This window comes from Notechis scutatus, chromosome 1 (assembly GCF_049901735.1).
Source record: "Notechis scutatus isolate UNSWTSFEM ecotype Mainland chromosome 1, rNotScu1.2, whole genome shotgun sequence".
In the NCBI taxonomy this organism is placed as follows: Eukaryota; Metazoa; Chordata; class Lepidosauria; order Squamata; family Elapidae; genus Notechis; species Notechis scutatus.
This window is the reverse complement of record NC_142009.1, coordinates 103886369-103911096: the sequence shown is the minus strand read 5'-3', so window position 1 is coordinate 103911096 and position 24728 is coordinate 103886369. Positions and strand designations below refer to the sequence as shown.

At 37.0% G+C, this 24728-nt stretch overlaps 2 protein-coding genes across 5 annotated transcripts; one reads left to right on the top strand and one right to left on the bottom strand.

The window, feature by feature from the left end:
- The first annotated feature begins 1772 nt into the window (after nucleotides 1-1772).
- Nucleotides 1773-10791, top strand: CCN6 (cellular communication network factor 6). The gene is made up of 5 exons (XM_087973328.1): nucleotides 1773-1901; nucleotides 6089-6380; nucleotides 7022-7264; nucleotides 9785-9978; nucleotides 10510-10791. The coding sequence occupies exons 1-5, from the start codon at nucleotides 1851-1853 to the stop codon at nucleotides 10789-10791; spliced, it is 1062 nt and encodes a 353-aa protein (XP_087829454.1). The 5' UTR covers nucleotides 1773-1850.
- On the bottom strand, nucleotides 6887-23834 carry TUBE1 (tubulin epsilon 1). 4 transcript variants are annotated; one of them, XR_015750874.1, is made up of 12 exons: nucleotides 23399-23635; nucleotides 21325-21377; nucleotides 20221-20278; nucleotides 19144-19259; nucleotides 17700-17821; nucleotides 16842-17029; nucleotides 15618-15793; nucleotides 14884-15024; nucleotides 13911-14051; nucleotides 12922-13096; nucleotides 12114-12338; nucleotides 6887-7176 (listed from the first exon to the last, which is right to left on the bottom strand). XR_015750874.1 is itself a non-coding variant. In XM_026666696.2 (12 exons), exons 1-12 carry the CDS (start codon nucleotides 23624-23626, stop codon nucleotides 12180-12182), a joined length of 1428 nt encoding a protein of 475 aa, XP_026522481.1. In that variant the 5' UTR covers nucleotides 23627-23834; the 3' UTR covers nucleotides 11054-12179. The 4 variants fall into 4 exon arrangements, 3 of the variants coding, with proteins under 3 accessions (XP_026522481.1, XP_087829422.1, XP_087829437.1); XM_026666696.2 differs by lacking the exon at nucleotides 6887-7176 and having other exon boundaries at nucleotides 11054-12338; nucleotides 23399-23472; nucleotides 23602-23834; XM_087973296.1 differs by lacking the exon at nucleotides 6887-7176 and having other exon boundaries at nucleotides 11054-12338.
- Nucleotides 23835-24728: the final 894 nt, after the last annotated feature.

The window sequence follows — 24728 nt, the reverse complement described above, 5'->3', positions numbered from 1 at the left end:
ATTTATAGGCTTTGTCCTTGATATTGCTGTGAATCACGAATTATCTTTCAAACAGTTGAACTTCCACCCTTCTGGTAACCTGCGTAGTTGAAGCAGCCATGCTCCCCAAAATTTGGACATTGGAAATGTGTTAGAAGTTGCCAACTTGCTTGAGCTGCAGCTTTGTTGTTGTAGAGAACATGGGAAACAAATGTTTGCAAGATACTGTATATCATGCTTCTCTTCAGCCTGAAGCTCGTAGAAGAAGAGTTATGGAAGCTCACCATCATATTCTGAGGAGTAGAAATGTCTCTCTAATGGTTACAATGAAGAGTGAAAAGGGAAGTTTTGGGAGCAGGGGATAAAGTACAACATGGACATACTTGAACTGAAGAAGCTTCTTGGATGAGAAGTGAAATGTCTTCAAGGAAAAACAAATTCCATGTGCCTTTTGAAAAAGCATCTTTGGGATCAACAAATTTGGTTTGTCTGACATTTCCTGAGAACTATTTTTCTGCACTAATCATGTCAAAATTGTCTGAATAATTCTTTATAAGCGTTCCGTAAGCTGCTGATATGCTGATATTGCTATTTTACTGAGCTAGAGCTATAAGGCCAACTGAGGCAAATCAGTAAAGATCACAACGATGCAGCTTTTACATTCATTCATGGCAAAATAATGGCTGAATTAATCCCTATGATGTTTGCACACTTGTTTAATTTTGGTAAGCAGTGTTAAATGTTGCATGGTCACTCAGTTCAGGAAATGTCAAAAAAGAAAATATATACCTAAAAAAAACCCCACCTTGATTGCTGCTATAAACAATTTTGCATTGTAAATAAAAAGAGCAAAACATATCTCGGCCATGTCTTGAAGCTTTTAATATAAGTCTTTGTTCTGCTTTCAGTGTGTGTGTGTGTGTGTGTGTGTGTGTGTAAATAAGGAGGGATATTATCCTTGCTTACACTGGTTAGCATCTGTTCCTCCTTCCCTGCCGAGAATATTTATGGGAGTAATAAAAATCTCAAATTCACTGTCCCCAGGGGTCTATCTAGAGTTTATTTGAATTATATTTATGTCCTATGCTTTGAAATCAATGGAATTTGAGTCATAATGAAGTATTCATACCTTTTCATAATAAAAGTCCTAACGGGAAACTTTCTGATATGCACTCTAGTCTAGGAGACAGACTTTATTCCTGACAGAAAATCACTCCTTGATATGAAATTCATAGACGTGTTTAGTGGCACAGAGTTATGTTGGCATTCTATTAGATAAGTTGAGAAAAGGTTGAACAGAGACATCTCTAATTGGTTTGTCAAATGGAGACTCTCTGCTACAATGGTGTAATTAATTATATCTGCTTAACCTGTTTGTATTCCTTTCCTAGAAACTGGAGATTTGTTAATATTGCTACATCCCGATACTGATATTCTCATGGATCGATAAATCGTTTAAATAAATAAATAAAAATAAACGAAATGTTATTTTCACCCATGCCTTCTAATAGGCCAACAGAGCTCGCCCTCAGCATCTGCTGGATCTAAATTGTAAAACTGTGGAATCCTTCAGGGTCCAAAAAATGTTATGAGATGAGGAATGAAAGACATTCCGAAAAGTCACTGTGACCAAACCATCCTAAGGAAGAAAGAGATGGTGCCCCAGAAGAAAGAAAGAACTACTTGACAGATTGAGGGCAAAGCTTCGCCTCTGTGGAGGATTCTAAATATGAATCTGTGGGTCTTTGTCAATGTGCTGAAGAGAGGAACCTGGCAGGGTAGACAGAGGGGACTTTGTCAATAGTCTTGGCTCCCACACAGCTCAGCCTGTTCACTCACTCTCTGCTTTTCACTTCTGCCATCCCAAGAAAATGCAGTGGGTCCTCATCTCCACCCTTCTTACAATCCCTTATACTCAGCAGGTAAGTAAGCTCTTTAGAAAGATGATCTCGTTATATCAAAGGCTAATCTATTATTCGAACAAGCCAATTTTACTTTGAGAAAAGGATAGGGCATAATAATCATATTGCTCCTACTTGTTTGCATTAGTTGCCTGTGTGATGTCACATTTTTGAGACTTCCTGATCAAAATCCTTTTCTTTCAAAGCTTTCAATAAGTTGATAAAAGTACAGTATATGCCTTTATGAGTATAAATAACCACACAATATAAGCTGTAGGTCCTTTGTTTAGGATCGTCTGGCAGTTTCATAGCATGGATTAGTCATGTTCTAAACTTTATCTAAAAGTACAGAATGTTATCAAGCTGCTGTCACTTGAACTATATTTATCTGTCTTTCCACTAACCCTAAGAATTATCCAAATTTATCAGAAATAAGCTTTATGAGTTAATTCTATCACTTTTTACTATGGATTTACAGAAGAAGGGTTTTGCTTAATAACATCTTTCCCTCATGAGATTTCGACAAAGTGTTTCTATTTTAATTTTTTCCCTATGAAGTTAATTGAGAAAGCTTAAGTGTTAATTCTGTACAGTGTAAACACAAGAAGACCAAACTAGGAATATATTGTAGAACATTCAAATTATAAAAAGACAGATTACTATTGTAAGGCATATAATGGGGACATCTAAAAATGTTAAGGTGATCTGATCTGTTGATCTATTAAACATATGGATTATTAAGAGATAATTTTTATATATTCTTCAAAATTCAAGTTATCTGTTTTACGGTGAATAAGTGCTTCCTAAATCATGCTATAATTTAAATAACATAAATTAAGCTATTCTTTTACATGGATACAGTGCAATTGGATTATATCATATGATATTAATTTCCAATTGGCTCTTTGTTATCTTAATAGAATTAAAGTCTTACTTAAATTGGTGTGAATATTTCATAATGACTCAAGTTCCTTTCATTTCAAAGTGTAGGACATAAATAATCCGGATCCACACTACAGATTACAGCAGGAGGGATTAAAGGTTTACCTGAATTTATTGATTGCATATTCAGCAGATACCAGATCCGGGCTACAAAAATCTGGATAAGGTCATATTTTGTGTTGCTTTTCTGCCATCTGGTGATTCTCTGGATTTTTGCAGCTCAGATCTGCTAGCCTATTTTATTTTATATTATTGCTTTTAAATTTTATTTATAATTGATTGCTCAACTCCTGTTAGTTTTTTTAAATTTTGGAAAGGAGTTTTGAATTAGAGGGACTTCTTGTTGATTAATTAAACCAGAATTAGAGCTGAAGGAAGAGTTGTTATGGTGCATGGGATTAAATACAAACGAAGAAATAAAAAGGAAACAATTTTAGATGTGCCTGGTTCTCAAAAAATTGGCTGAAGTAAGATCTTTAGCTTCCCCAGTGATGCCAAATTGCATTAACTAATCTTCCAAGTGCTATATGCTTTCTGATCTCGGGACTGGAGACCTCATTATGGACCATTTTAGAGGCCAGGAAGATGAATTCCTTTACTGTTTTGATGGTGTCATTGTCGATCTGCACTCTGACTTGGGTGTTCTCTGCAGTTGTCATTATTTTTGTTTTCTTGACGTTAAGGTGCAATCCAAATTTTGGGGTGATAGGAACCATAGTTAGATCCATCTGTAATGTACTGAATTAGATAAATACAAATGTATCTGTCTGAAAGAAGGACACATTTTCTGGTTTGCATTTTCCATGTAGACTGATAGTAAAAGTGGATGAAAACCTTTTGTGGCATCAACATTCTCCTCCATGAACTGCCCTGGTCCACATACAGGTGAAACTTGAAAAATTAGAATATTGTGTAAAAGTTCATTTTTTTCAGTAATGCAACTTAAAAGGTGAACCTAATATGAGATAGACTCATTACATGCAAAGCAAGATAGTTCAAGCTGTGATGTGTCATAATTGAGATGATTATGGCTTACAGCTCATGAAAACCCCAAATCCACAATCTCAGAAAATTAGAATATTGTGAAAAGGTTCAATATTCTAGGCTCAAAGTGTCCCACTCTAATCAGCTAATTGAGCCATAACTCCTGCAAAGGGTTCCTGAGCCTTTAAATGATCTCTCAGTCTGGTTCAGTAGGAATCACAATCATGGGAAAGACTGCTGACCTGACAGTTGTGCAGAAAACCATCACTGACACCCCTCCATAAGGAGGGAAAGCCTCAAAAGGTAATTGCAAAAGAAGTTGGATGTTCCCAAAGTGCACATTAATAGAAAGTTATGTAGAAGGGAAAAGTGTGGAAGAAAAAGGTGCTCAAGCGGCAGGGATGACCACAGCCTGGAGAGGATTGTCAGGAAAAGGCCATTCAAAAGTGTAGGGGACTTTCACAAGGAGTGGACTGAGGCTGGAGTCAGTGCATCAAGAGCCACCACACACAGACGGATCCTGGACATGGGCTTCAAATGTCGTATTCCTCTTGTCAAGCTGCTCCTGAACAACAAACGTCAGAAGCGTCTTACCTGGGCTAAAGAAAAACAGAACTGGTCTGTTGCTCAGTGGTCCAAAGTCCTCTTTTCTGATGGGAGCAACTTTTGCATCTTTTTTGGAAACCAAGGACCCAGAGTCTGGACGAAGAATGGAGAGGCACACACTGCAAGATGCCTGAAGTCCAGTGTGAAATTTCCAGTCTGTGTTGATTTGGGGAGCCATGTCATCTGCTGGTATTGGTCCACTGTGCTTCATTAAGTCCAGGGTCAACACAGCCGTCTACCAGATTTTGGAGCACTTCATGCTTCCTTCCGCAGATGGGGATGCTGACTTCATTTTCCAGCAGGACTTGGCACTTGCTCACACTGCCAAAAGCACTAAAACCTGGTTCAATGACCGTGGGATTACTGTGTTTGATTGGCTAGCAAACTCTCCTGACCTGAACCCCATAGAGAATCTATGGGGCATTGCCAAGAGAAAGATGAGACATGAGACCGAACAATGCAGAAGAGCTGAAGGCCGCTATTGAAGCATCCTGATCTTCCATAACACCTCAGCAGTGCCACAGGCTGATAGCTTCCATGCCACGCCGCAGAGGCAGTAATTGCTGCAAATGAGGCCCAAACCAAGTACTGAGTACATATGCATGCTTATACTTTTCAGAGGTCCAATATTGTTCTATGTACAATCCTTGTTTTATTGATTGCATGTAATATTCTAATTTTCTGAGATGGTGGATTTGGGATTTTCATGAGCTGTAAGCCATAATCATCTCAATTATGACAAATCATGGCTTGAACTATCTTGCTTTGCATGTAATGAATCTATCTCATATATTAGTTTCACCTTTTAAGTTGCATTACTGAAATAAATGAACTTTTGCACGAGATTCTAATTTTTCGAGTTTCACCTGTATATATTCTCTCAAGGCCAGTCAAGTTATTTTGACCATTTACCCTGATTAGTAGAAAAATATAGTCATGAATCTATTTCCTGAGGCAATTGTCTTGACCTGTCTTATGGTAACATGTGCCCTGAATGATATGGAGTGTTTGCTTGTTTGGAACACATTCACAGCCAGTGTAATGCAAGACAGTCTCCTTCCATCTGGATTCTTAATTTATGTATTGATGAACCAAGCACACTTGACTTGGCTCTTTGAATCTTAACCAGAGCTGGAGAGCACAGTGATACGCAAGTCAATTGCAGTCTAGTTAAACCCGTTTTCACTATGCCTGCATGCGAACAAAAGTCATGCTTAGACCACAATGTGGCACAGACATCTGATTTGGCCCAATTTGCCTTGACATCACTGGTAAGGGATAGTTGTCATTTGGTTAGTAGTCTTGTGCCTCAGAAATATAAGAGGAAATGTCTTTTTCTGTGGCAAGGCTAACGATTGCCCTTGCCTGGCCAGGGAAGATTGATAGACCTATTGTCCTCTTGCCTTGGTCCTGATGCTTCAATGGCTCATGAAATCAGGCTGTAGGGAAACACATTAGGCATTATTATTAGGACTTGTAAGTAGACTTGTATGTGTTATGCTATTTTGTGTTTTAGGAATCACTGCGGTGAAAAAATAATTGTACAGGTCGCAGAGTGTCTCACCCTCTTGTAATAAAGGGGTATTAATATTCAGGATTTTTGTGGCGCTTGGAAGAAAGTTGTAATATTTCATTGCATGCTTTCCAGCTCTCAGATGAGTCCACCTGTATGAAAGCTTTCTTTCAGGGCATCAGGCCAGAGGCACCAGCAAGGAAACAGTGGAGAAAGTGCAGCAAACAGTGAACTGCATCAGCGCCAAGAGTTATGTCACTGGCCCTGCAGATGCCCACCTGTGCCAAGCTGCAGTCCTGGGGTGAGCCTGGTGAGAGATGGCTGTGGATGTTGCTGGATGTGTGCCAAACAAGCAAACACCACCTGTAATGAAGCAGAGGTCTGTGACCAGCACAAGGGACTCTACTGTGATTATTCTGCAGATAAGCCTAGGTATGAAAGAGGAATATGTGCATGTAAGTCTTCACTGTTTTCTTTTCTATTTTGTATAGAAGGGCAGCAGGGCTGCAAAGAAAGGGCACTCCTAACTGACCCACATTCTGTACCCTGCAATTTTTCTTCCAAAACAGAGACAAGCAAGCATACTCTGAAAGGCTGGCTTGTATCACTCTCTGAAATCACAGAGCAATGTTATCTTTAGCTATCAATTAGACTGAGAATTAATTGAACAAGTTAATTTCTGAACCGGAACTTCCTAAATTGTTAGAAATCTAATACCACCAAAGAGCTTTCCAAAGCCAACTAAACAGACCTCCCCTTTAAAAAGGATTTTTTAGGATTAGAAAGCTGAGATGATAGAGATATTACCATTAGATCCTCTTTTCTTACCTACGGAAAATACTGAAGAACCACCGAAAATATGAAATATCCAGCAAGGCGGCTTCAAATCTTAACAAACCCGCATATGTGTTTTATGAGCATGCAAAGTGTTTTGCATAATGTGAAACTCTCTTTATACTAATTACTGCTTCATTATTTATTTATTAAATTTATATGCCATCTACCTCCTTGATAGGTGACTTCATACATGTCACCTGCAACATTTATATTTAACTGATTTTCCTGACGTTTATTCATTCTGTTTTGCTATTTCAAGATATCATAGGTGTTGGCTGTGAGCTGAGTGGGGTGTACTATACCAATGGTCAATCTTTCCAGCCTTGTCCTCTCTTTTCGTGCCTGTGTGTGAATGGTGCAATTGGATGCACACCGGTATTCATCCCAAAGTCAGCATCAAATGACTGCGCATTGCTGAAAGACAAAAAGAAAGCTGGACGTTCCAAATGTGCTTCAGGGCATTTGGAAGCGTGGCGGTCAAGACATCATCGAATAATGTCAGGTATACAAGATTGGACCAGTGAAATATTACTGGCACTAAAAAATAAAAAACCAGAAGACATGTCAGCTTATTAATTAAGGAAAAGCTAATAAGTATTATTTATTTATTTATTAAATTTAGTTGCCACCTGTCGCGCCATAGGGCTGCTCTTTTTAAAAAAAAAACCAAAACCAAAAAGCAACTAGTTTTGAGGACAGGGCTGGCCACTCCACAATTGCCAGATATCCAAGATTATTCTACTTCCCTGGCAAATTAAAATTCATTCCAAATCACGCACATGGCTGCTAAAGTTTCAGGATATTCTGGCATTATCATGAGATCTTGTGTGATTTCTGCGATCTCATGTGAAATGGCTACCTTGAGAGATTGGCTTTCTTTGGGAGGGCAGGGGAGGAAGGAGTGCCTGGCCCACTGCATGGTGTTTAGTTTACTTTATTGTCATTGCACCTCATACAATGAAATCGAACACCATCTTCAGTGCACATCATGACCATGACCATGAAAATAACACAAACACACATCCTTCACCCTCTACACATTGAACCGGAAACCCCCGACACCATATCAACACTGAACTATACAGCAGAATTCAAAAGAGCTACTGCCCTGGGATAGAAGCTGTTTTTCAGCCTATTTGTCCTTGTTTTTATTATTCTGTACCGTCTACCAGATGGTAATAGTTAAAAAAAAAGGTTCCCAGGATGAGATGGATCTTTGAGAATGTTTTGAACTTTCCTAAGGCAGCGGGAGCTATAAAGCTCTTCCAAAGAGGGGAGAGGGCAACCAATGATCTTCTGGGCCTCTGGAGTGCTTTCCTATCTGCTACTGTGCAATTGGCAAACCATACAGAGGCGCAGTATGTTAAAATGCTCTCTATGGTGCAGCGGTAGAAGGTCACCAGCAGTTTTTCATTCAGTTGTTGTTTTCTGAGAAGTCTCAGGTAGTATAAACTCTGCTGGGTCCTTTTGACCAGGGCTGCAAAGTGGGCACCCCAGGTCAGGTCCTCTTTTAGGGTAATACCCAGAAACTTAAAACTGGCCACTTGCTCCACTTAGTCTCCATTGATAAGCAAGGGCTGGATGTCTGATCTGTTCCTCTATTGTCCACTATAAGCTCCTAGGTCTTATTGGTGTTGAGGACGAAGTTATTGTCTCCACACCATGAAAGCAGCTGGTCCACCTCATCTCAGTAGGCAGGCTCATCCCCCCGGAGATAGGTCCCACCACTGTTGTATCATCTGCTAATTTAGCAATAGTATTACTTGTGTGAGTGGGAATGCAGTCATGCACATGAAGTATAGGGACTCGACACGCAACTCTGTGGTGTACCAGTGTTAGGAGTAAGGGCTGAAGAGGTATGATTACCTAATCTGACCCTCTGTGAGCGGCCAAACAGGAAATCCATAATCCAAAGGCAGATTGAATTAGAAAGCCCAAGGTCCAGAAGTTTAGACACTAGTCTATGTGGAAGAATTGTGTTAAACGCAGAACTAAAATCCACAAAAAGTATCCTCACATACCCACCCCCCCGCTGTTCTAGATGAGTCAGAGCAGTGTGAAGAGGGTCAAACGCAGGGCCAGAAAAGCTGATGTCCACTTTGAGCTTGGTGGGAAACTCCATTTTTTAATTTGGGGGTTCAAGGATTACCAATCCTTTTCTCACACCTGACAGATTAGGATAAATAAGCAATTATGGAAATGCTGCCTCAAATTCTAAAAAAAAAAAAATCATTATAGTTCAAGCAGCACCACTTTTATGCTATAAATGCATGGTTTGCACGCGATATTATAAATAATTATTTTCAGAGTTGTTTATTTTGCCAGATGCAAAGCTTTATTGGAATGTCCGCTATCTTTCTTGCTTTCCTCATTTACTGTCCTAGTTAACAAGTCCCCTTAGTAAAGGCAATGCAATTATTTTACATACAATAAATCTAAATATACTATCTGTTAAAAAAAAAAATACAGCTTTGTAACCTTGCTTTATTTATTTCAGATCTGTGCCAGGTTTTTACTTTGCTTCCTGCACTGAGATTTTAAGCTGCTGTTTACTTCCCAGGTATCCTGGCTCTTCTGCTTTGTCTCTTGAGCTATGCATTTTATATGTGGTCAGTCATCCTCTGAAACTCCATCAGGATTTGCTAATGGAGACTTTAAAAACAGTTTAACCCAGAACTGTTAGTGCTGCAAATTTTTAAGGCCCCTCATCTCAAAGAAAATACAATTCTTATAGAATTAAGTTCAAGAATAAGACAGAAACATAACATGTTCCAAGTTTCAGGGGATTGAGGTATCAGTCTCGAAAAAAAATCATAAAATTTGAAGAGGCACACATCCATTGGCCAATTCTGCAAAAACCTGAACCTCATAAACTTAAATACAGTGGATTTTTAAAATCATTTTAATCATATTTTATCTTATATTATGGTTTGTTCACTGAGACCTGATTAGAGGTTATCATTCAATATTTTTTAGCCTTTAGATTAAAATGTAAAACATTTAATATATTTCTACCTTTTAGCTTTCAGAAATGTTCCTCTTGTTTTGAAAAAGAAATGCCTGATACAAACAACTCCATGGACACCTTGCTCTCGAACTTGTGGTATTGGCATCTCTGACAGGGTGACCAATGGAAACAGTAAATGTGAAATGAGGAAGGAGAAGAGACTGTGTTATATCCAGCCCTGCCAAGCAAATTTTACGAAGATTCTGAAGGTAAATTGTGATGCCCAAACTGCCTCCTTACTGAGAGAGCAAATGCTTAAAGGAATGCAGATTTAAAAAGAAATACAGTGCATGGATGATTGTGCAAAGCTATCATTTTGAGTTATGGGGCTAGGAAATAGTAGGGCTGAGGAACAGGAGTCAGGATTAATAGCTCATTTTTTATAATTCTGTGGGCTTTTCCTACATTGCTTTTTTATCTATCAATTACTTCTATTTAGGGATTTGTTGCCTTCTCTGTTTTAGTGATTCTGATAGAGGGAGTAGACATTTTATATCAGTTGCATGAGTTCTTGTGCTGGCAGCTCATCCTGTTCAAACAAAGCTGGGAGGAACTTTAGCCATCATTAATTTCTAACTCAGATTATCTTGAAATATATAGCCCTCCTCCAAACACACACATTATAAATTTCCTTGACACCAAATTATGTAAGGGCATTTAAAAAGCTGCCTTAAATTCTACAATGTATGTAATATGCATTTTGACCATAATTTCCACTGTATTCTGTGTTTGTTTTTGAGATTCCAAAAGGAAAAACATGTCGGCCCACATTTCAGCTTGCTGAAGCTGAGAAGCTAGTCTTCTCTGGTTGCACAAGTAGACAAATATACAAACCGATGTTTTGTGGAATCTGCCTGGATAAGAGATGCTGCATACCCAATAAGTCTGTAATGATTACAGTACAGTTTGATTGCCCTGAAGAAGCACCCATCAAGTGGAAGATGATGTGGATTACATCTTGTGTTTGTCAGAAGATATGCAATGAACCAAGAGACTTGTTTTCTGAACTCAGGCTTTTATAAGAAATGTGTGGGAAGTAAATACCTCCTCCTTCTTTTTTTACCATGAAAAAGGTGGACACGTCCATACTGGATGCCATTCACTACCCAGTATATAAAATAATAACCAGGAAGATTATTTTAAAATAGTTTTGAATGCCTTGAAACTGTAGGAATAAAAAAAGAAGTGTATGGAATAAAAACTTATTAGCAGTATTACAGAAGCAAACAACTAGTGGACTGATGTGCTGATTTCAACTAGTAGGTTGATTTCAACACAACTCCTGAACATAATAAAACAGATTTACTTCAACGTGGTTATTGTACTTGAGAAAAATGTCTTCATGAATAAGGATGGACCCATTTTATGTTATAGATTTGGCTTGCTTGTTACAACTTTAAAAAATGCATGTTTCTGGAGTAGGTAGGTATCTTTTTCAAAATATCTCTGCACCATAACATGATCTAAAATGCCCACCTTTCATAACTCAACATGGCTATATAATTTAGTTTGCATTTAGCAGTAACTCCCCAAATTTCAGTCAACAGCATAGCAAAACTAGCAATACTGTACATATACTTTTGTAGAAATAGAGACTGTAGAATTTCATTTTTCTCTCAACCTCAAGATATGGTCTATAATTGTCATTTTTGTTATACTTTCTACCCGACCATCAATAGAAACAGGAAGGATCCTGGTCTGCATGACAGTGTTATGACAGTGTTTCACCCTGAACACATTGAAAAATGCATCTTATTCAAAGCCACAGACTTCTGAAAGACTGAATTACATTTGGCTCTGAATCAGAGTAACAGGCAGTGAAACTAGCAGTATGCGTGCCTAAACCTCAGTTAAACTGGAGTAGCTGATAGAATCTGAAACAAGGAACTGGGTTTTAGACTAGTCAGTTTTCATTTCATATTGGGATTTCTGTCTGCAATGAACCACATAGGTCAATAGGACATGGTCATCAACTATTGCACAGGTAATAATTCCAAGTTCAACACAAGGGATTTTTTTACATTTATTAAACTATTAATAAAAATATCATGAGAAATATTTATATTCAAAATGTGCTCATTTCAAAAATACATATAAATACATATAAAAATAAAACAGTGCTTAAGATAAAAGTGCATTTCACAATATGTAAGTTGAGATTTGCATTATCCAATCTCCATACAGCCTCTGTGCAAGATAAAAAAATATTTTATGAAACTGTTGGGCAGCCCGAATGTTTCCACTGATTTTCAAGAGTAACAGTACTTCTGATTGTCACAAAAGATCACTTGTTAAGAATTTGATCAGCCAGAACTGAATTTTTCCAACTGAATTCAGTACTCACCATGGGTTAGACTGCATGTGCATTTTTTGCAAATATTGAATTTCTTCCTGCTATGTCCCCACATTGCTACATCACTATCTTCAGTCTTGGTGGATCTACTGCAGGCCCACTGTTAGCAGCTTCAAGCTGATTATAGTCCTCTATTAAATTTGACAGTGATGAAAGTGCTTCAGAGAAACAGTTTTGATCCATCCCATCAACATGTAGGTAATGATGAAGGTGAGCCTGCAGAAACAAGTATTAACTTCAGTCATGCAGTATATACTTTACTGGAATAAATATTCCACGTAAATGAAATTATTCTCCCAAAATTGGAAAGTAAATAAATGACTATTTATGGTGGAAAATCAATGGACTGTAGTTTTTTTACACTCTTAGGACAGGGGTCTTCAAACTTGACAGCTTTAAGAGATGTGGACTTCAACTCCCCGAATTCCTCCTCCTGTCATGTTAACTCATGAATTCTGGGAGTAGAAGTCCACAAGTCTTAAAGCTGCCAAGTTTGAAGACCCTTGCTCTAGGACACCACTTGCACGCACGCACGCACACATACACACACACACCGCCAGACACAGTCTTTTTCTTGTTCTCTTTCTCTCCCATTCTCATTTTATAACTTTTCACAGCAGTCAACTGGCCATTTATATATCTTCAAATATATTATAACTTTATTACAGTCTATAAACAGGAAAGCTAACTGGTATGAGTAGGTTTTTTTTTGATACAGAGCATTTTCTAATATGGACTATAACACAAGTGCAAATAAAGACATTAAAATAGTTGTATGACTTCTCATTTTAGGGCATACCTTTTTCTTGTACAACTTCATGAATCTTTCTTTTAGTTCAATGAAAGTTGGTTTAATGCAGGTGTTATTTGCCAGTGCCAACAAAGAATGAGAATGGCCAACTGGAGGGACTGAACATAAACCAGTTTTCCATCCTTCTTGATTCCAGGATACAAACTGAAGTGAAGGCTTCAACCTGCAACCAGAAAATAAGGGCTTGAAATAATAGGAAGCAGTAGTGTTATATTATGCCTCATAAATGAACTATAATTCTAGGCAATAAAGTCAGATTGTGACTGACATTAGACTAGCATATCTCAAGGCAGCCTAGTTGGAGAAGATACTATTACATAAAGCAAAAGTTAGTGGCAGATTCAACTATTTCCAATGATATTTAAACTGATGTCCACAGCACCAGTATGCAATAAAGACATTCTAACTATCCTTTTAATGGAAGTGCATGTCAAAAATTGATGCTAAATCTGAATTTTACATTCTGTATGCTAGTTTCTAAACCACAGTGAATTGTGATGGAATACCTAAAAGATCTGGGGAACACAGGCAGTAAGACTCTTAAGGGAGAAAACAGCTTTGTTACAAGAGATTTTTGAATCCAGGGAGATGGTGGTGGTGGAAACACAAGAAAAAGAATAGGCCTGCCTTAATACAGCAGATGTAAATTCTACAGCATAATGATTTTGTAGACTTTATGATTCTTACATATTCCTAGCAATAAAGATATTTCTAGAAATCCAAGTGACTCTTGTTTTTTTGTACAGTCTCACAGGGCTTGATATATACATAAGGATATTAACATTACATTACATGTACATCAAATTCTATGTTAGAGAAAATGTAATATTAAATTACCAAATGTTTCTGTATTCTCAACAATATAATCAAACATAGGTGTAACTGGGCATTAAAAAGAGATAATTTCAAAAATGCTATATTTTGGCCTTTTGAAAAAGCAGTTAATAATTTTTGAGAACATAAGTTTTAGTACAAACCGTTCAATATTTCTACGAAGATCTGAAACTTGTACGTTTCCTCTGACTAAGAGGGCACAAGCAAGGTACAAATTATGTCTTGGATCAGCTCGTAACAGCTGGTGTTCTTTGCTAAAAGCATCAGAAAACATTTGATCCAACCTAAAAAACAGAGGAATTGTTTTAACAGTATTAAGAATATATGCCAAATAAGATAAATACGTATTTTGTATATATTCTGGTTGCAAGCTTTTAGAAACAATACTGTAGGTACGAATAGTAGGAACATATTTGTGAATTTTATTTCCTACAATTCCCCCATTCCCAAAAGGTCAGGTACAAATCCTATGGCATCTCAAAAAACAATATAATCCTCCTGAAAAGGAAAAGAAAATCAGATTTATTCGCAGTCAATACAGCAGTAAGGATTCTGGTCAAGTGAACAGAAAGCCTCATGTCTCCTGAAGAGATGTAATTAAACTAATACAATCCTTAGGTCAGAAAGGTCCTAGGTTTTAATTATACATTACCTGAAATAATGAAAATGAATTCTTCCATTTTTAGCATCCTTATTTACACACATCAATCAAACTGCTCACATCACAAAGGGTTGAGAACTAGCAGTAATAATATCAATACACAAAAAGGATAACACGAAAGATAAGCCAGTTGCTTATCTTCTCAGTGCAGTTAGCAAATAATATGCCAGAGGCTTAAAACTACAAAATGGATGGAAATGGAAAGCATAACTGAAGATGAGCAAGCACCTGACACAAGGCTAAGCACTATTTTTTCTTTTAATTATATTTTATATAGACTGCTGATCTTTGATGCAAAGAAGTTTCATTTTTTCCTATGCATGTTACAAAGCGGATTCATTTTCAACTTAGTATACAGTTGTCATTTACATGTAAAAATAAAGCAGCCAAGGGTTGGGAGTCTTCAAAGCACATTGCTATTTTTGACAAGTTACCTTTCTAGGAACAATACTCACCTTCGAGAAGGCACATTAACATCAGCCAGAGTATATAGAGGAGTCAAACTGGAAACTAGATAATGAAGTCGAGGAAAGGGAACCAAGTTCATGCTGATTTCATTAAGATCCATATTAAGAGATCCTTCAAATCTAGCAGAGCTGAAAATAACATATAAAACTTGTATAAAATCAAAAAGTTCTTTCCCTGCTTGAGAAGATTACAGATCTTCTCTGCCAAGTTATGTAGTGCTTTAATAACTCTGAGTTTAACAATAGATTAATCATAATACTTATTTCAGAAGGGTAGAAAAGGAAAATAAAAATCCTGTTACTTTGCCCGTACTACAAGAACCAGGCTGATAGAAATTCTACATAGGGATATGCTGATATTTTGCAAAGCTATACCTCTGTTTATCCATTATACAGAAATGCCGTAGAAACAAAGTTTTAAACATTCCACTCAAAGCCAAATAGAGCATCAACCAAAAGAATGCATTTTACCCTTTCAATTTAGCAAGTGTGCTGGTCGGGATCTTTACAACTATTTATTTTAATCTTCTGCCACTCCCAGCACCTGGCCTTTTAAACTTCCCCCAAAAAACAAAAACACCCATAATTTTTTAAGGAGGTGGCTACTTGCAAAGAAGCTAGTGACCATGTCCTGCAGGAAAATGCATAAGCTTTATTTCAACAAGATAATGTATTTTAGTATAAAGACAATTTATTTTTTATTAGAAAGCTTAAAAGTTCACCTGGTCAGGTTCAATAGTAAGTTAGCCACAATGTTGTTCATAGCATCAAAAGGTTTTTCTTGAAGATGTTTTATTCCACCTGCACTCGAAGTCACCAAGCTGCTTTGTTTTACAGTTGATCCTAGCTTTCCAGAGTTGGTCATCCGGTTAATTTTACTAACTATGTCAAATAAAGACTTTGGAAGAAAAAAAAACCAGTGAAAAACATTTATATTATGCAAATTATTGTATAGTTCTAATTAAAACCATTGAGAAGGAAATTTTCAAAGAAGTTCATCACAATGCAGGAATGCAGCCTTATGTTTCTAATTTGTTTCAAATATATTTAAACTTTAAAAGACAAAATAAGCAAAACTACAATGGACTGGATTTTATAATAGAATGATAGATTTAATTAATCTTAGAGTAGCTCCATGAAATGGGTAGAGCTTATAATATTCTAAACAGTGCTTTCAATTACGGAGTTGGATTAGGAAGAGGAAAAATCCAAGACAAGGTGCATGCTCTGTCATGGATGTTCAATATGTGATTGTCGATTGTCAATATCACTCAGTCCAATTCACAATGGAAATGTGAACAGGAGAATACAATTTACACTGCCCTGGGCTCCTAATGATTGGACATATCCATAAACAATATTGTTGTTATTAAAAGTAATTATAAAGTAATTTTTAAATTAAAAAGTTGCAAAATGCTTCACAAATTTAACATCCAAATACATGCTAAATCAATGCAGAGAACCAAGCAAAATCTTTAATTCCTATTAAGTGAAGAAAAAATATATATTCATATAGGCATACAATAATATACACATGAAAGGTGAAAATTTTACACAATCTAAAGAGAAATCACAGTATATATAATCAGACTTATCTATCTATCTATCTATCTATCTATCTATCTATCTATCTATCCATCCATCCATCCATCCATCCATCCATCCACACATACATACACAGAGATACACACACACACACACACACACACGTATACATTCATTCATATTGTTTAATTAGAAAATATTTTGTTTTTATTAAAAGTGCAAAAATATATTTTCTGTTCACTTTAAAAAACAAAGGTGTCATTGGACTTGACTCACAATAATTCTACAATGGAAAAAACATGCAGAACTATCAGTTCAGCATTTGTACTGTGAAGTTTGTATTAAAGATGGAAAAGAACTACCCTTCTAATGTAAATTCTCAGGCCCTGACAAATGCTTACCTCATTTTCAATTGGTAACACACAGTCAGCATGCTCACTGAGTTCCTTCATAGCCAATACACTGTTATATGGAGATGTGATGACATCATCTTCACGAGATGGATAAACTGAAGTCACAAATCTATACACTTCTGGAAATTCATCTTCGAGCACTGTTAGTAAAAATGTACCAAGACCAGATCCTGTTCCTAGAAGAAATAAGGAAATAACTACAATGACAAATGACCTGTTTTACAAATTATAAGAATTTTTTTAAAAATTCAAAATCAATTTGTATACAATTTATCTCAGGCAACAGCTATTGGAAAACCTATGAGAAAATGTCGTAGACAATGGCATTATGAAATGCAAGAACTCTCATACCAGTATATATCAAAAAACTCAAAAGTACCGTAAGCTAACAGCAACATGATTTTTGTAAAGTAGATAAACATAAAGAAAAATGTAATTAAAAAAAATTCCACTGAGATCCACTAATAATTTTAATGAATATATCTTTTGAGGCCAATGAAACATTGCAAGATATTACTTATTTTAAACATCTGTTTTCAATGTAGTAAACTTTTTAATTACTTCATTCAGTTTTTACAGATTTTTTGTAAACAATTGGTGTATTTTGCCCAATGTGACAGCATTTCTAATATGACCAGCAAGGTGGAAATGAAAGGAACCTGGAAAAATGTTGCCTCACAGGAAACAGAAAAACAACTATGATGCTGGATTCAGCTCTCAGAAGTCAGAAATTTCTTTCCAATTTCCAACCAAATAGAAATTTCTTATTGGATATAACACTATGTGCCAAGTTTTCTTTCATGTCACCTGACATGGCTATATGTCTAGGACTAAAGCAATACTTACCTCCTCCCATTGAATGAATAACAAAGAAGCATTGCAGACAGTCACAGTACTCTGCAGTTTTCCTCAATTTTTCAACAATATGCTCTCGGTACTGACATCCATACACATTGTGACCCACAGCCCTGAAAATAGGAGATTTTTAATATGCTACCCTTCTATTTTAGTGCTAATATTAACATGCCATCTTTTGAGCTCATATGCATTAATGTCTAATTTAAGCACAGGCCATATGATAAATGGAAGCAGGCCTCTTAGACCCTTCTCTTTTGGTCCCACTGGTTCGCTTTTCCCATTCCACAGCTAGCAAAGGCAAAAGCCGGTTGACCTAGACAGAAAGGGCAAAGTGTTCTGTCTGTTTAAGGACATTCTTTGCCACCATGAAGACAAAAAAATAATTGCAATAATAAAAAACCCAGCATGAAACAAATTAAACTGACACCAATAAACCACTCTTCATCCACATCCAGAGGTGGAATTCTACTGGTTCGGCCCGGTTCTATATTACTGGTAGCTCCAAAGAGCAGCTGACACCGAACTGGTTCGCTCCGAAGATCTTCTTTTCTTCAGTTGGACCCACCCGCCTGCCCAGGCTCTGGGCTGTCCTTTATTCCCTGCTAAACCAACCTTAGTTGCTTTGCGCTGCATAGCTGAGTGCCGCGTGTCAGCAGGAGATGGTTACTGCTCACCGAACCAGTTGTTATGCTGATAGGATCCCATCCCTGTCCACATCCTTCTAGTCTTCATGGGCAATTTAAAATGATTGTGGCTATAAGTCAAGAACTACCTGTACATACCTTCTACATAATTTGAAATCTCTCTTAAGAGCATCTGTATGAAATTGGGATGGGGGGGGGACTTAAAGGTCTAAATTCTCTTCTGTCATTCTCTTTGGTTAGCTGCTCCAATTTGTTCTTAAATGACTGAATGAAATGAAGCAGCAGCAGTTAGGAACAGATGAGTATGTGCCTGATAGGAGAATTTGGACCAGCTGGATTCCCCCTCACCACAAAACCAGCTATTACAAACTGTCCTAAGAGAGTTATTTCAAAAGGCAGGCAAACAAACTGCTTTTGTGTCATCTGGATGGTTTTCTCTCCTCAAGTGCTATTTACAACCAACTGTCCTATTGGAACAAGTCTAAGCCATCATATAAATGTTTCTATTCTGAAAATCAGGATACAAAGTATACAATGAATAGATCAATATAATTAAATGCCAAAAAAAAATGAAATATCTATTTATGGAAGCATGAAAACAGGGGATATGAGATATTTGGCAAAACAATTATAATTTTGGGATTTAAATATTCATCTTAATATCCTTCTTTCAGGGATTACAGTAAGTGCAAAAGATAGAAAAAATAGTTCTTAAAATTTCTATTGCATTTGAAGATTTTCAAAGAGAATTTGGTTGAACATATTTATGAAACTGAATTTACTCTTACCAATTGTTCCCTGAGCCAGAAACATCTGTGATCAGCTGTTTGCTATCAAACACCTCTCTTAATGGCCCCTGAAGAATTTCATTCACTACACCTTCTTCCATGTCAATCAGTAGAGCCTTAGGGAATAGATTAAAAATAATTTACCCAACCGATTTTTAAAAACAGGACATAAAAATAAAGTAGTTATCTGCTTTACTTAATTTTCACATACTTTTAATTTTCAAAAACTGACTCCAGAAAAATGTACCCTAATTTTTAATTATCATATAGCTCCAGGATTAAATGTACACAAACATTTACATACAAACCATTAAATATAACTTTTATACTAAGATATGCTTTTATTAAACTAATACTTGTCGTTATGTGTTAGGTAATTGGATCTTATGATCTTATCTCAACAAACATATTTTCTAAGCTCCAGCATAAGTTTTTTTTGAAGTAACTCTGATTAAACTTTGTAGTTTTAATAATGATATTCAAGCCAAGAATACTTCTGCAGCAAAACAGTTCAGGAAAATAATCTTGATACTAGTATATATCAACCCTTTCTGACAGTTGAATATAAAAAGGGGAAAGTTATTCAACAACCATAAATTCATTTTTTCATTAAGAGAAGCATCTGTGCAGGCAGATTTTTCTGTGTAATCTATCTGCAAAAATGTTAGTTTTCATTTTTAAAATTTCTTATTCAGATTATATTCACAATACATTTATTAAACAAAATTTGTTTTTCCTATACTGTGTGTATGTACTGCATGTGTGAGAAATAAATTATAACATGCACAGTAAAGTTCCTTCTAATAGTTCACTTTTCAAAGAAACTAGTATATACCATTGCTTTCCCTCTTTATGTATTTGAAAATGGGGGCAAAATATGAGCAGATATTATAGAGTTTTACAAAACATAAAGCTGAATGGCACAAAGACCTCACCTGTCTAACCAATCAGGTAAATATTATTTCAATAGTTACAGGGTAAATATGTTTGAAAATAAAACTTTCCAAATTGGGAACATTTTACAGTATAGTCTACAAAGCAAAAGAAAGAGTTAAATTAAATATTTTCTCCTCTTACACGTGCTTTTAAGGAACAGATTTTTCCTCTGGAAATGTCAGCATTGTCACCATCTGTTCTAGAAAAACCAGAAGTCAGTTAGTTATAATCATGGATAAAGATCAGCCTGGCTTTGCAGGTGACATCACATTCATTTTATAAAAGAAAAACATAGACACATAAAAACTGAAAAATACTTTTCCTAATGCAAAATAAAGAAACAAGAGAAATATAAATATTAAAAAAGAAAAAAATGCTTGGCATATGTAACACTTTTTGCAGGATATCAAATACTTAGATAACATTGGAAGACTATAATATTATCAGCACTATCTTCCTACAGTACTTATCATGAAGGTAAAAAGCCGGCCAAATAAGGTGTTTTTTTTAGTGCAACTTAATAAAGTGGTGGAGTTGTACCAGGTCAATATATTAGCAAGCCAGAAAGATACAACTATACCATGCAGGCAATGGAGCTCTGGCTTGGAAATAGCTTTTTGTTCAGGCTATGCAGGATAGCAAGTGAAATTAAGAGTTACAAAAAATTGGATGAACAGTTAATATCCTCTCTATCCACCCAAAGGTTTGCTGCCAATTTATGACCTAATAGCCCAGAGACAAAAAAACCCAGAACTATATTATTCTAAACAATTATGTTTAGAATTATGGCACAGCCAGAGTAAGTTAAGTTATCACAATGGTGTAATATTTAATTAAATATATTTCTACACCACAGATCTCATCTAAGTGACAATTTACAAAGAAACTTATTCTAAGTCTGCAACAAGTTGACATGAATATCACAACACAACCTACCCACTTCGATTTAATTTCCCATATCCAGCCATTAAGAGATATAAGCTTCAATTCTATACTCTCCTAATTAACCCCCATTAAATTGCTCACTTACAGGATTATAACAAAGCAGATTACTTATACAGCATCAATGACATACAGTGAACGATAAAGTCATACCATTAATGCAAGACATTTATCTTTCATAAGATAGAAGAAAATGCTAACTTTCAGCAATGCAAAGCCTAATACAAAAAATCTCTCAACCTATACAGAACAGTTTTAAAACCAAGTGTCTCAATCAACATATTACTTCCCAAAGAAACTTACCTAGTGTTCACATTTCTAAAGAAACTGCTTAATGCTTCATCATAAAGTCCTTTCTAAAATAATAAAAAATACTTCAAATCAAAACTGAATTTGGACCTGCGCTATAAATTCTAGCACAAATATTTAAAAATAACTTTTCGAGAGTATACTCCGTATTGTATTTCAAAAGCCATTGATGTGATTCAAAGAATACATGATGCATTTATCTTGTTTTCTTGTACAGATTATTCTCCTCTAAGTTATTTCAACTACAAGTCTGCAAGATGGCTTTGGATTTTTTGACAGGCAAGTTTGTAAGCAGGTTCAAAACATACCGAACACTAATCTCTCAAAATCATATAGTAAAATTCATGTTAATAACTGTATGAAGAAATAAAAAAGGACAAATAACCACTACTATTCAGAAACAAATAAAATAACTGTAATAACCCAACAAATCTGGATTATAATACTTTTAATTAAAATAATGAAAAACAATGAGTTTTGTAGTACCTTTTCAAACTGAAAAAAAGTTAAAAGCATAAGCTTTTTTTGAATTACAGCTTATTCTATAATGGCTAGGCTTGCTATAGATTTTAACATTTTTTTAAAAATTTTTTTAGATCTAGTTCATACAGAATGCTTCCGAGTATAGCCTATCCTTTCATTTATATAAGTTCAACCTCCCATTCTGACCTTCAAATCAGATATAATGGAACCTGATTTGTTTTCCTTTTTTCCATTTAGGGATGGTTTCTTCAGCTTTTCGCTGCAGGTTAACAAAAAAGCACCCCCAAGGAAACTGTAATGTGTATACTTGCTTTTAGTAAATAGCATGGGACAAAAAAGTGTGTATTTTGAACTTTGGTGTTGGAGAAGACTCCTGAGAATGGGTCTACAACCATTTGCCCACAGCCAACTTGTCACAGCTAATTTGCCATGGCCAACTCACTGCAGGGCAAGAGTCACAAATATTGAAGAAATAGTGGATTTGAATCACTAAAGAAAGGATGCCAAGAGGGACAAAATGAAATGTGAATGACAAAAATTAAAATATTTTAAAACTATTTTAAACAATTAAATTGAAGTTGTCCTGTGGCAAGTTGGCTGTCGTGAGTAGGCTGAGGCAAGTTGTCCCATTCTGCCTGAGAATATTCTGTGGTCACACAATAAAACCAAGCAATGGATCACCGAACAAAACAGCCCAGAGTTCTTATTTGAGGCACACAAAATCAAGTTCAAATTATGCGAAGATCTCGCTCTCTAGAAAAGGATAAGAAAGGAGGGTGGAAAGAGAAGACCAGCAATGAGGTGGAGGGACTCTGCTTTAGAGGTGATGAGTGCATCATTGGAAGACCTGAAGGATCAGATAGACCAGAGGTCTCCAAACTTGGCAACTTTAAGACTTGTGGACTTCAACTCCCAGAATTCTCCAGCCAACATAGCTGGCTGGAGAATTCTGGGAGTTGAAGTCCATAAGTCTTAAAGTTGCCAAGTTTGGGGACCTCTGGAGACGTGAGATAGATAAACGTGGAGAACGTCTGGTTGCTTGAAGCTGAAAGTACTTGAAGGTACAGAATTCATCAATAACCGAAGGGGCATATCCGTGCGGAGCCACGTGAATCAAGGAAGAAAAAGGCGTCCAATCCGATCTTAAAATATAAAAGGGGTCGATGGATTTTACTGGAGTCACTCCACGTGACAGCTTGCCGGGAATCCCAGACATCATTGGAATTGTAGCCATGGCAACAGAACGCCAAGAGGGACAGTAACCACAGCAACCAGTCGGCGAGAACACAAGGCTGTAGCGCCTCACCCTGGCGGTACAAATGATGGTGATGACGGAAATCACCTCGCTAACAAAGGAGGGAAATCTTCGTTGCCGCGTTCTGACTCGGTACCCTGTTTGCTGTGGTAGTATGCGGATGGGCCACAATGGCAAAACAAAGAAGTAAAGACCCCTCCCTTTAAAAAAAAAAAAAAACCAATGAGAAAGGAAGCGGGTGAACAAGGAACCTTTGAGCAGCATAACTACGCATGCACTCACACTAGTGGGCACGCCGCGTTTTTTTTAAAAAGAGGCGGGGCTTGTTACCTTGTTAACAGTCGCGTGTTCCCGTAACGCCAAATCCCAAAAGCGGCAGCCTATTTGGTTTCCGCATTGACCCACTGTATTGGGAGAGAGGAAAAAGGAAACAAGAGTGGAGGGAGGCATCCGCCATGGAACAATAGGGAGGAAAAAAAGTACAGGAAAAAATAATAATAATAAGAGGGACTGAGAATGACGCGCGCGCTCACCCTGGACTACTACGGACTGCGTCATAACTTGCTCGCGCCGGTCTCGTTCTCACGCAGGTCGCGCCTGAAAGATAGTCCTTTCCCCCCTCCCCCCCCGCCACAACCCTCCCTACTCTCGCCGCTCCGTTTGGAAGCGGCTTCAGGGCGGGAACGCGGACTCTCCCCTCTTGCTGATTGGACGCTCGAGCACGCGCGAACCAACGGATACGGCGGGTGTGATCGTTTGCTGTGGAGTGGGAGGATGGAACGGTTTGCTTTGGGGCGCATGCGCTGAGGTCTTTTCACCGGTTAGAGCGGTTTTTTGAACTGTTCCCGCTGGCGGTAATGTCGGGTTATTTCGGAGAGGTTTGTCGCTCGTTTGGTTCTTCAGGAGGGTGACCGGCACGACTCGTAGGAAAAAGAGAAGATATATATATATATATATATATCTTCTGATTCATTCCGATTGTCAACTCTCCTAATTCATTATATAATTCATATGACTTCACATAAGCAAGTGTTATGTACCTAAGTGGAAGTGCCCAGCGCTCTGTGGAAATGGACATTGGAGCCCGTCTCGCCCTCGCCCCCCTTTGGGAAACACTCTTTAAGCTGAAACACGTAAAAGGAGAGGATAGTCCTCAATTTAAGACCACTATTGAGTCCAACATTTCTTTTGTTAAGTGAGAGATTTGCTAAGTGACCTTTGCTCCATTTTCTTGCCACAGTTATTAAGTGGATCACTTCAGTCCATAAGTTAGTAACCCCATTGTTAAGTGAATCTGGCTTCCCCATTGGCTTTGCTTGTCAGAAAGTCATGAGCTTGGGACACAGCAACAGTCTATAATATAAACCAGTTTCCAAGCATCTGAATTTTGATCACATGATGATGTGGATGCTGGAAAGGTAACTGAAAAAAACGGTCCTAAGTCACACTTTTCAGTGCTGTTGTAACTGGGTGGGTCACTAAACAAACTTGTAAGTCGAGGACTACCTGTACAGTATTCTGAGAGGAAATAGATCATAGAGCTAGAGAATTTTTTATGCTTGCTAGACTATATAAGTCCTCATTTTACTATTTAAATTGTAACACTTACTTTCCTCAAGAGACAGTGGTTTGTTTTAAGACCAGTGCAATAAGTGGCGAA

Coding starts and splice junctions, on each gene's coding strand:
- CCN6 (XM_087973328.1), top strand. CDS start 1,851: ATGCAGTGGGTCCTCATCTCCACCCTTCTTACAATCCCTTATACTCAG. Junction 6,381..7,021: donor TGAAAGAGGAATATGTGCAT/GTAAGTCTTCAC, acceptor TGCTATTTCAAG/ATATCATAGGTGTTGGCTGT. Junction 9,979..10,509: donor ATTTTACGAAGATTCTGAAG/GTAAATTGTGAT, acceptor TTTGTTTTTGAG/ATTCCAAAAGGAAAAACATG.
- TUBE1 (XM_087973296.1), bottom strand. CDS start 23,626: ATGACGCAGTCCGTAGTAGTCCAGGGTGAGCGCGCGCGTCATTCTCAG. Junction 20,279..21,324: donor TTTAGAAATGTGAACACTAG/GTAAGTTTCTTT, acceptor TGGTTTTTCTAG/AACAGATGGTGACAATGCTG. Junction 13,097..13,910: donor CTTCGTAGAAATATTGAACG/GTTTGTACTAAA, acceptor TTCTGGTTGCAG/GTTGAAGCCTTCACTTCAGT.